The sequence below is a fragment of the Centroberyx affinis genome, unplaced genomic scaffold (genome assembly GCF_046629955.1).
Source record: "Centroberyx affinis isolate AG114_WGS23_722 - 3 ecotype Tasmania unplaced genomic scaffold, CSIRO-AGI_Caff_v1 ptg001719l_1, whole genome shotgun sequence".
Taxonomy (NCBI): Eukaryota; Metazoa; Chordata; class Actinopteri; order Beryciformes; family Berycidae; genus Centroberyx; species Centroberyx affinis.
The window spans coordinates 1-12,020 of NW_027280127.1; the positions used below are offsets into that span (position 1 = coordinate 1).

The 12,020-nt window shown below is 43.7% G+C and overlaps 1 protein-coding gene across 1 annotated transcript in view; it reads left to right on the forward strand.

Moving 5' to 3' along the window:
* The first annotated feature begins 6,897 nt into the window (after nucleotides 1-6,897).
* The window catches only part of shroom3 (shroom family member 3), a 46,899-nt gene continuing 41,776 nt past the window's right edge, over nucleotides 6,898-12,020 (forward strand). Inside the window, exon 1 of the mRNA XM_071528730.1 lies at nucleotides 6,898-8,096. Within this exon, the coding sequence (XP_071384831.1) occupies nucleotides 7,936-8,096 (161 nt within the window). The 5' untranslated portion in view covers nucleotides 6,898-7,935. The remainder of the gene's footprint in view (nucleotides 8,097-12,020) is intronic.

Below are 12,020 nucleotides of genomic sequence, written 5' to 3' on the forward strand. Positions count from 1 at the left end.
TACACCAGAAGACTTTGAAAAGGGCTACAACTACTATTCAGAGTTTTCCAATAGATTGTAAACATGGACTGACTTGTGAACACCTCTACAAAGTAAACCCCCCTCCTACATACACACACACACACACACACACACACACACACACACACGTATGTATGAGAGAAAGGGAGAGAGGGAGCACTGCAGCCAGATTTATATGATTGAAGCTAGCGATCTTCAGCTGAAACGTACGGTTAGCTCGTAGGCTAATAGCAAACATTACAGTAGCTAACGTTAGCTTGCAAGTAGCCCCGTTCGGGACAGTGGTTAGCTCGCTAGCTATAGCATATAGCATACTCACCGGGGATTTCGAGGGCTACAGCAATTTCTGTCCACTTTTTTTCCTTCGGAGAGAGCGCAGCTATCGGTTGTTGACAACGTTCACGTCATTGAACTTCACTGTTTGCATGAGCCAAGACTAAAGACTTCTGATAATATTAACCATGTTTGATTTTATCGGGACGTCAAGACGAGAAAAAGACTTAAGACAGCTGGGACTGAGTTTTCTGACCAGCTCACACCAAACCATCGAGATGACGGGAGCGCACCACGACTCCAGCAAAACTCTCATGATTTTATTCCGACATTGGAAATTTGTCTGCGACAGTGAAATCGTTTGAAAAGTCGTTTGGTGTACTGTAAGGTCGCCATTAGCTGCACAAAATACTACAGAGGAAGAACAGCAATGGAGAAAAGTACGACCAGAGATTTCTTTGCTTGGACCGTAGTCGAGGCTGATGTCGTTTGTTTTCTTCTGGAAAAGGGTCACGTGACAGGGGCGTGACCAATCAGGGAAGGACACGTCGTGACCGATGAGACCCGATCAGGAAGCGAACGTGGGCGTTTTCAAAAGTCTCAGTTTCCACCCGTCCGGACTGAAACACAATCCTGGAGTTTTGGAACTGAAACGGGTTTTCTAAAGTCTCCGTTTTAGGGTCCCGAAAACACCGGAGTAGTGTGGAGGCTAGGGGGAAACGAGGCAAAAGTTATGAGTTTTAAATCGAAAACATATCAGTGTGGATGTTGCCTTAGAGTTTTTTTAGCAGTGCATAACAACAATAGTAAATGAGTCGTACATTTATGAAGGAGACGACTGAAACCTTCAGTTTGTAGGAGAAGCAACATGAAAATGAAATGTCGCCGTTTGTGGAAAAAGAAAATGACTTTATTTGTTTCTAATACTGATACTGCAAATACTACTACGACTGCGAATTATATTACTTCTACTACTGATATTACAGCTGCTGCTTTTACCACAGCCCATAACACTACGACCTTTAAAAACATGTATTGATAACCGCAGGACTTTTGGCTTTCAGATAAATTGCTTAAGATCCAAATACTCGACATTTAAAGACATTTAAACTCTTTCAGATGAATTCAGCTGTCTGGCTTTTCAAGCTGAAGCAAGCACACACATTTTCACACAAATTTGCGCAAAGTTTCATAAGTTTCATAATTTGATCAAATGAAGCACGTGTTCCTGTAATTGATCTACAGTCGGCCGATACTCAGCAGCGTGAATGAATATTAATGAGGTGGAACGTGGATCGGTTCTGTTCTGGGGCCGGATTCACAAAACCCTCTTCAGAGAAAAAATCTTCTCAAGTGCCATTTTTTTCTTAACTTTAGTCTTAAGAAAAAAAAATAGTGAATAATGCTATTCTCAAAAACAGTTCTTATATGTTTCCTTAACTTTCTTCTTATGTTTCTTCCTAAGAAAAAACTTAGGAATAAATGGTATTCTTGAAATGAAAGTTGTCAAATTTGTTCTTGATTTTTTTCTTAACTTTAAGACGGCCCTTCCCCTGTCTTAAAACTCCTACAGTGAAAAGGTAAGCCTCTAATATCATATATTTAAACACATTTTAGACAAGTAGGTTATAGTTCAAAGTCTTCATAGGTTCCCCTACACCTAACATTAAGATGAACATTTATTGTAAAGCTTTATTTGGTGTAGGGCCAGGTAGGCCTCTGTCTCATGTCTGTTGGAAATAAGCTGCAAATTTTACAGTTACCAACAGCAACCAATGTTTAAATCTTTGCTCTAGTTGCTCTAAATAGGTTTTTCCCCAATTGTTTTGTAGATGGAAGCACTTTGGGTTGCCTCCTAGCCTCCTAGCCTCGTCTCCTAGCCTCCTAGCCTTGTCTCCTAGCCTCAATGGCAGTAAGCCTAAAGTTTATTAACCAGAATTAATTCAGGCCTATTTTGAGAAGTTCTTAAGTAGGAAAATTAAAGAAATTCGTAAGAAATGAGACTGTTACTAATAAAATATTGAGGAATTGCACTTAAGAGCCTTCTTAAGAACTTCCTAAAATTTCCTCTGATGTCATTTCTTAAGATCTATCTTAAGAACACATTGGTGAATCCGGCTCCTGGTCTGCTGGACAAAGTTCCAGTGAGACTCTGAACAGCTTCAGTCCAGCAGAGTTCTGTTTGAGTCGAGGTGTGTCGGTCTCTAACTCCTCCTGGAGTCGCCGCGGCTCTTCGTGATTCCCGGCGCTCCGGCGGCCAAATTCCAGGGAATCGGGTTTCATGGGAATGTCGTCAGGAGGGTCTGAGATCACAGGCAGGAGAGGATCATGGGACGGCGCGGAAATCCTTTTCCCTCTGTAGCGTCTGAATCAGGTGTCCAGACCAACGCTTTGTTCTCAACACTCACTCAACTTCCCATGAGACCTGAGGGCTGAAGAGGTGTGTGTGTGTGTGTGTGTGTGTGTGTGTGTGTGTGTGTGTGTGTGTGTGTGTGTGACAGAGAGGGAGAGAGGGAGAGCGAGAGAGTGTGTGTGTGTGTGTGTGAGAGAGAGCGAGAGAGGGAGAGAGAGAGAGAGAGAGAGTGTGTGTGTGTGTGTGTGTGAGAGAGAGCGAGAGAGGGAGAGAGAGAGAGAGAGAGAGAGAGAGAGTGTGTGTGTGTGTGTGTTCTTGTCCAATACATGCGTCATCGTTGTGGCCTTCAGTGATACCTCTATGCTTCAGCCAATGCCCCAGTTTCAACACACACACACACACACACACACACACACACACACACACACACGGAGGTGTATGTCAGCAGCAAGCCAAGGAAATACAGACACACCCAAAATAATGACAGATAATAACCTGCCATCCTCACTGTTGTTCAGGACTGTGTGTGTGTGTGTGTGTGTGTGTGTGTGTGTGTGTGTTTAGTGAGATTTCTAGATGTTGAATTGCAAAGGAAACCCACTTCTTGACCCGAAACCCGAAAGTTACTTTAGTGTTTCCCCTTGTCTCATCGTCTCTGGAGCACAGACTCCACACAGCTTACATCCGTTTATTAATAAAAACATTTTCTCCAGGTTTTATTTGTTTTTGACGCAGTTTTCAAGACACACACACACTTCACACCAACAGAAGTGAGACTAAACTGCACACTGACAACTAAAAGTGCCTCAAGTGCTTCAAGAAACCCTTTACATATGACGAGGTGACTCAAATATCCAATTGGGAACTCAAAGAACATCAAGAAAGCATGCTTTCCCTTTAAACCTGGGTCTCTACATTTTTGTCTAATTTGATTCATCTTATTTTAAAGTGGATACAGAGAACTTTTCATCTTCCCCCCCTAGTGTTTCCAAGTGGTATTGTTGTTTGTGCCGCTGTCTCAAAGACAACCAGATCTCTTTCTGTTAGAGTCTAGCTCTGTGCACCAGAACAAACCATCTGTCTGCTTATCAACTCTTTGATCAATATAGTAACTTTCACCACTGCTCATTTTAGAAAGGCCACTGCAAGAAAACCTGCTCTTTGTTTAGATTATCAAACGGACAATGGATCATTTGTTTGTTTCTGGCTGCTAGCGTTAGCGTTAGCTAGCGTAGCTAGCGTTAGCAACGCGTTGGCTAACGTTGCTAACGCTAGCAGCCAGAAACAAACAAACACAGATGTTTGTTTCTGGCTGGTCCTGGCTTCCTTGTAGCTCCTGGTTCGTTTTCTGGCTGCTAGCGGTAGCGTTAGCAACATGGCTAACGCTACCGCTACCAATAGCTACCGGGGAAAACCTATCCTATTCCTCTTTTGGTTGCGCAATGGATGACGCACTTCCTTTGTGCCGTAAGCCGAGCCTTCATTCTCCAGGAGATCGAACCCGGTGGCAGACAGAATTGCATAGTGAAAGCGAGGCTTATCGGGAACCAATCTAAACGCAGATGATGTCATTATTCTATAGACATTAAACCGTGCAATCAACATTTACTTCATAATGATAAGTTAAAGCAAAAAAGTTGTCTATGGGGTCTTTAACCCTTATTTTGGTTTATGCCTATAATCATATGATATTTTTGTGTAAATTGACCAGTTGTAACGTTGTACTATGATTGTTTTACCCTTTCTGTGAAGCACCTTGAGATTTCGTTGTATTTTAAAGTGTGCTATTCAAATAAAATTCATTATTATTATTATTATTATTATTATTAAACTACACAAAACACAAAGTCTCACTACATCAAGATAAAAAAACAACATCACTCACATGGAGAGTAAAAGTAAAACTAAAGGAGCAATGTGCAGAACAACAGGCAGAACACACTGAGCTGGGCAATCAATCATTTTTTGACCATTTTCATGTCAAAAATAATGTTTTGTTTCCCCCAGAATTTTACTCTTGAAACTGCATTCATAGGATCATGGGACACTAAACTACCCAATGAAACCCAGACTAACACACACACACACACACACACACACACACACACACACACACACACACACACACACACACACTCAAACCCAATTCACACTTTTTACCATGGTAGGGACACTCTGGGATACACTGGATATAAACTGTGACATCATTCACTGTGGCAGTGTTATCCTTTAATTCCCTGTCTACTTCCTGATTACTAATTAATAATCATTAATCATTAATCATGCATCATTAATGGTCACAGTGTGTCTCACTCTGATAATCAGAGTCAGACGCTCTTTGTTCAGTGCAGCAGCACATGCTGCATCATGGGATACTTCTCCTCCGGCACCGCAATCCATTTCTGTCCCGACACACTCAATAACCCACTGTCTCTCTCTCTCTCTCTCTCTCTCTCTCTCTCTCTCTCTCTCTCTCTCTCTCTCTCTCTCTCTCTCTCTTCCCTATCTCTCTCTCTGTCTCTCTCTCTCTCTCTCTCTCTCTCTCTCTCCCTATCTCTCTCTCTCTGTCTGTCTGTCTGTCTGTCTCTCTCTCCTTCTGTCTCTCTCTCCCTCTCTCTCTCTCTCTCTCTCTCTCTCTCTCTCCCTATCCCTCTCTCTCTCTCTCTGTCTGTCTGTCTCTCTCTCCTTCTGTCTCTCTCTCCCTCTCTCTCTCTCTCTGTCTGTCTGTCTGTCTCTCTCGCTCTTTCTTTCTCTCTCTCTCTCTCTCTGTCTGTCTGTCTCTCTCTCTTTCCCCCCTCTCTGTCTGTCTGTCTCTCTCTCTCTCCCTCTCTCTGTCTGTCTGTCTCTCTCTCTCTCCCTCCCCCTCTCTCTCTCTCTCTCTCTCTTTATCTGTCCTCTCTCCCTTGATCATCCTCCTCTCTGTTCTTGTCCTCCTTCCTTCCTTTCTCTATCTTCCTCTCTCTCACCTTTGCACCCTTCCTCACTTCCTTTTTTTCTCCGCACCAAATTTATTTTTAAATGTTATTTCCTTTCCATGACTGTGAATAATAATAGTCAACTTTATAATAATATTAATAATAACTTTATTTGAATAGCACTTTTCTACGGTGATGTAAAAGTACCACAATTAAATAAAATAACGTTGCATAAAAAGAATAAATACAAAATAGAAATAAAAGATAAAACATGAGATTCACAGATAAGCAGAAAACAGCTGAAAACTCAGAGAGAACAAAGTGCGTCACAGGAAGAAGCGTCGGAACAGGAAAGGTGAAATATAAAAAGGGGATGAAACAGGAAAGGCTACTGGCTGAATGAAAAAATGAATGTATGAAATCAAAGAGATAAAAGCTACAACAGAAGGTTGAGAGGTGAAAAGTGGGCAGGAACAAAAACAAAACAGACGACATGAAGGGAAATCTGATTTAAAGACGATGCTGAATTTTGACCTTTGACAGCAGAAGTGGACAATTCTGAAAGATTCCAGCGAAATTTTGTGAAATTCTCTGTCATCCTCTCTTTCTTTTCCTCTCTCCCTCTGTCTCTGTCTCTCTCTCTCTCTCTGTCCCCCTGTCTCCTCCTGTCTCTCTCTCTCTCTGTCTCCTGTCTCTCTCTCTCTGTCTCCTGTCTCTCTGTCTCTCTCACACTCTCTCTCTCTCTGTCTCCTGTCTCACTCTCTCTCTCTCTCTCTCTCTCTCTCTCTCTCTCTCTCTCTCACTCTCTGTCTCCTGTCTCTCTCTCTCTCTCTCTCTCTCACTCTCTCTGTCTCCTGACTCTCTCTCTCTCTCTCTCTCTGTCCCTCTGTCTCCTCCTGTCTCTCTCTCTCTCTCCTCCTGTCTCTCTCTCTCTCTCTCTGTCCCTCTGTCTCCTCCTCTCTCTCTCTCTCTCTCTCTCTCTCTCCCTCTGCCCTTCTCTCTCTATCATTGATCTTTTAGTTGCTTCATTCCTCAGTATCTCCTACATAAAGACTCTTATCTTTCTCCATCCTCCCTCCCTTTCTTGCCACTCATTCTCTCTTGCTATCTCTCACCCTCCCTCCCTCTTTCCCTCCCTCCTCTCTCTCTCTCTCTCTCTCTCTCTCTCTCTCTGTGTTGTTTCTCTGTCAGACTGCCAGTGTCTCTCGCTCAGACTTGCTTGTTTACTCGGGGCTTTATCGCTCGGCGGCTTAATGACGCTTAATGACTTGATTTGCTTAACGAGCTCGACTCGCCCCGACCGGCCGGAGACCAGAGCCGAGCCGGAGAGGAGGAGAGAGGGAAGCAGAGACGGGATCGGTAGAGTCCAGTAGAGCAGGACCTTCTTTCTGGACCTTCTGGATGGAGTTCTAATGGAAGAGAGGAGTACAGTCGAGTAGAAAACAGTAGAATATCTTCGTCTTTTCAGCGTTCAGCTCGCTCAGCTGCAACAGAAACCGGCTGCAAACTACTGGAAGCAGAATAGAGACAGACAGGAGAGAAAGGGAGATTCATGCTGTCTTTTTAAAAGAGACAGTGCAGCAGAAATGTGCAGAACAGATAAGCAGAGTTAAGAGAAGTTTAGTAGAGCGCAGTAGAGTCGAACACACTAGAGTAGAACCTGAGACGAGGAGATTTCAGTAGAGGAGCGGTGCCTTCTGAAAAAGTCCAGCAGAACTGTGCAGAGTGTTGCAGGAGAAGACAGCTGAGCAAAGTTGAGTGAATTTACAGTAAGTGAAGTTCAGTAGAGCGCAGTAGAGTTCAGCAGAGTGCAGTAGAGTTCAGTAGAGTCCAGTAGAACCTAGTAGAGTTCAGTAGAGTGCAGTAGAGTTCAGTAGAGCCTAGTAGAGTTCAGTAGAGTGCAGTAGAGTTCAGTAGAGCCTAGTAGAGTTCAGTAGAGCCTAGTAGAGTTCAGTAGAGCCTTGTAGAGTTCAGTAGAGCCTAGTAGAGTTTAGCAGAGCGCAGTAGAGTCGAACACACTAGAGTAGAACCTGAGACGAGGAGATTTCAGTAGAGGAGCGGTGCTGCTGGCTGGCAGTCGTCTTGTAAAAACAGAACAGAAGCTCATAGGAGAGGATATAAGGGAGCAGTTGAATAGAGTAGAGCTCAGTAGAACTGGGTGGAAATAATGGACTCGCTTGGAGCTTTCTAGAAGGAAACACACGCACACAGGAGCCAAACGGCATTGAAGAGAACAGAGTAAAATTGCAGGGTGCGGAAATGGAGCTTTCTGGGACTTTCTAGGAAAAAACCGAAACGTAACTGGAGCGTAGAGTAGAGCACCGAACAGAGCAGTAGAGTAGAAAGTAGAGTAAAGCGCGCTTCTATCGGGCCATGGAGCTGCTGGAGGCGTTCTACCGCAGGAAGCTCCGGAAGAAGCAGAAGAAAGCGGAGCTGGGCCGGGCGGACAGGGCGATGTGCCGCTCACCGTCAGAGACCAACGTCAACAGCTTAGCTACCGGACTCATCTCCAAAGTCCTCAGGTTCACCTCCAGGTAAACTGATCCACATTTACTCAGTTAACTAGACCTGATCCACATTTACTCTGTTAACTAGACCTGATTCACATTTACTCTGGTGAACAGACCTGATTCACATTTACTCTGGTGAACAGACCTGATTCACATTTACTCTGGTGAACAGACCTGATTCACATTTACTCTGGTGAACAGACCTGATCCACATTTACTCTGGTGAACAGACCTGATCCACATTTACTCAGTTAACTAGACCTGATCCACATTTACCCTGGTGAACAGACCTGATTCACATTTACTCTGGTGAACAGACCTGATCCACATTTACTCTGGTGAACAGACCTGATCCACATTTACTCAGTTAACTAGACCTGATCCACATTTACTCTGGTGAACAGACCTGATTCACATTTACTCTGGTGAACAGACCTGATCCACACTTACTCTGGTGAACAGACCTGATCCACATTTACTCAGTTAACTAGACCTGATTCACATTTACTCTGGTGAACAGATCTGATTCACATTTACTCTGGTGAACAGACCTGATCCACATTTACCCTGGTGAACAGACCTGATCCACATTTACTCAGTTAACTAGACCTGATCCACATTTACTCTGGTGAACAGACCTGATTCACATTTACTCTGGTGAACAGACCTGATCCACATTTATTCAGTTAATTAGACCTGATTCACATTTACTCTGGTGAACAGACCTGATTCACATTTACTCTGGTGAACAGACCTGATTCACATTTACTCTGTTAACTAGACCTGATTCACATTAACTCTGGTGAACAGACCTGATCCACATTTACTCTGGTGAACAGACCTGATTCACATTTACTCTGGTGAACAGACCTGATTCACATTTGAACAGACCTGATCCACATTTATTCAGTTAATTAGACCTGATTCACATTTACTCTGGTGAACAGACCTGATTCACATTTACTCTGGTGAACAGACCTGATCCACATTTACTCTGGTGAACAGAGCTGATCCACATTTACTTAGTTAACTAGACCTGATCCACATTTACTCTGGTGAACAGACCTGATCCACATTTATTCAGTTAACTAGACCTGATTCACATTTACTCTGGTGAACAGACCTGATTCACATTTACTCAGTTAACTAGACCTGATTCACATTTACTCTGGTGAACAGACCTGATCCACATTTACTCTGGTGAACAGACCTGATTCACATTTACTCTGGTGAACAGACCTGATTCACATTTGAACAGACCTGATCCACATTTATTCAGTTAATTAGACCTGATTCACATTTACTCTGGTGAACAGACCTGATTCACATTTACTCTGGTGAACAGACCTGATCCACATTTACTCTGGTGAACAGACCTGATTCACATTTACTCTGGTGAACAGACCTGATTCACATTTGAACAGACCTGATCCACATTTACACAGTTTTAGTTTCTGAAACTAAAACTGCGATATATGATATACGATTAAGCACGGTTGGACAAAAATGCTTACTTACATCTTTGTTCCTCATAATCGTCACTATATGATACTGGCTGTTTGAGTGGCTGGTTGTCTGTCTACATGTGTTCGTCTACCTTGTTTGGCTCTTCTCTCCCTCCAGTCCTGAAACTAGATTTTAATTCTAGTGGTGCGGGATTTGATTTTAAGAGTTAATGTATCACCTTTAGATAGTTTTGAACAGCCGCCTCAGAGATGAACTCCAGATAACTGTCAGTGAAGAATGAACACTTGAAGAGTTTCGTTCCAAAATGATATATACACTATTTAAAAAGAAAATGACAGCTGGCATGAAAGGGAAGCACATTATGTGTTGGTGTTGAAGCTGGGAGTCATCTGAAGACATTTGCTTATAAAATATTTCATTTTTTGAGGACAGAATCAAGTTTTTCAGATATTGCTTGATGAATTCCATTCATCCATTTTCCCAAAGTGCATATGTAGCATTTTGGAATCAAACTCCTCACTTATTAAGTCTGGGAAGCAAAGCAATGGAGACACAAACTGTACTGTAGCATGGTGTGGCTAACCGCAGAGCTAACGGGGACGGGTTGTGTCTGTATCACTGTAGCTGACATGATAACAAGTGGAGGTATGTGAGTCACGTCCGGTCATTAAAAGGTTCCTGTGGTTCAGAGACGTGGAGGCTTTCATGTCCCGGCTCCTCCTCGCTCCGATCGCATCTCTTCCTGTTTATCTGCGGGGATAAACACCGAGGCGCTGCGATAAACCAGCAGCTCCAGAAACACATGAAAATATGACGAAGATGAAGGAAGATCGCAGCGACCGCCGTGTCGGTCGACGGCTCCGATCTGCCGGCCTGACAAGACCTGAAATATGATGAGGATGAGGATGGTCATAATGTGGCCGATGATGTGATGATGAAGATAGTTGTGATGTTGGTGATGATGATGATTATAAATGCTGTGATAGTCACCGGGTTCATTGTTCTGTTGTTTTTTTCGGAAAATACAAAAATGTATGATGATGTAATAGTGTGAAATATGATGCTGATGATTTGAAAGAGAAGAGTAAACCACCGTCACCATCAGAGCTTCACAGAAACAATACAGTTTGTAAGGCTTAAAGGCTTTTTGAGACATGCTTTTTATTTTTGGTACTATTTTTGTAATATTTAGTTACTTTTGTAATCTATTACTTAGGTTCTCTATTTTTCTACTTTTATTTGCAACCTTTTGTTACGTTTAGTAATCAGCTTGAAGCTGAAAAAGTATTTCAGCTTCCTCAGGAGAGGAGAGGCAGAAACAGGCCAAAGGTGAGTCAGACTGCTCCCTGGAATGAGACCATGCAGCTGTGTGTGTGTGTGTGTGTGTGTGTGTGTGTGTGTGTGTGTGTGTTTGTGTTTATGTGGGTGTGTTTCCATGTTACTATGGGAGGATAATACACAGCAAGATAATATTTAATGTTGAAATCATCCATTTTCCAAGCCTTGTGCTCAACACTCTGGCTCTGATCAAAAGCTGCAGCAGCCTGTCCTACCATCTTCAGCCTGTCCTTCCGTCTTCAGCCTGTAGTACCGTCTTCAGCCTGTCCTACCATCTTCAGCCTGTAATACCGTCTTCAGCCTGTAGTACCATCTTCAGCCTGTCCTACCATCTTCAGCCTGTAATACCGTCTTCAGCCTGTAGTACCGTCTTCAGCCTGTAGTACCGTCTTCAGCCTGTAGTACCGTCTTCAGCCTGTAGTACCGTCTTCAGCCTGTAGTACCGTCTTCAGCCTGTCCTACCGTCTTCAGCCTGTCCTACCATCTTCAGCCTGTCCTACCATCTTCAGCCTGTAGTACCATCTTCAGCCTGTCCTACCATCTTCAGCCTGTAGTACCATCTTCAGCCTGTAGTACCGTCTTCAGCCTGTCCTACCGTCTTCAGCCTGTAGTACCGTCTTCAGCCTGTAGTACCGTCTTCAGCCTGTCCTTCCATCTTCAGCCTGTAGTACCGTCTTCAGCCTGTCCTACCGTCTTCAGCCTGTAGTACCGTCTTCAGCCTGTCCTACCGTCTTCAGCCTGTAGTACCGTCTTCAGCCTGTCCTACCGTCTTCAGCCTGTAGTACCATCTTCAGCCTGTCCTACCGTCTTCAGCCTGTAGTACCATCTTCAGCCTGTCCTACTATCTTCAGCCTGTCCAACCGTCTTCAGCCTGTCCTACCGTCTTCAGCCTGTAGTACCATCTTCAGCCTGTCCTACTATCTTCAGCCTGTCCAACCGTCTTCAGCCTGTCCTATCATCTTCAGCCTGTCCTACCATCTTCAGCCTGTAGTACCATCTTCAGCCTGTCCTACCATCTTCAGCCTGTAGTACCATCTTCAGCCTGTCCTACCATCTTCAGCCTGTAGTACTGTCTGCAGCCCGTCTGCGTCTGCAGCCAGCTGTTTTTCAGAGGCTCTCTGAATGCGGCTCTGTGCAGCAGCA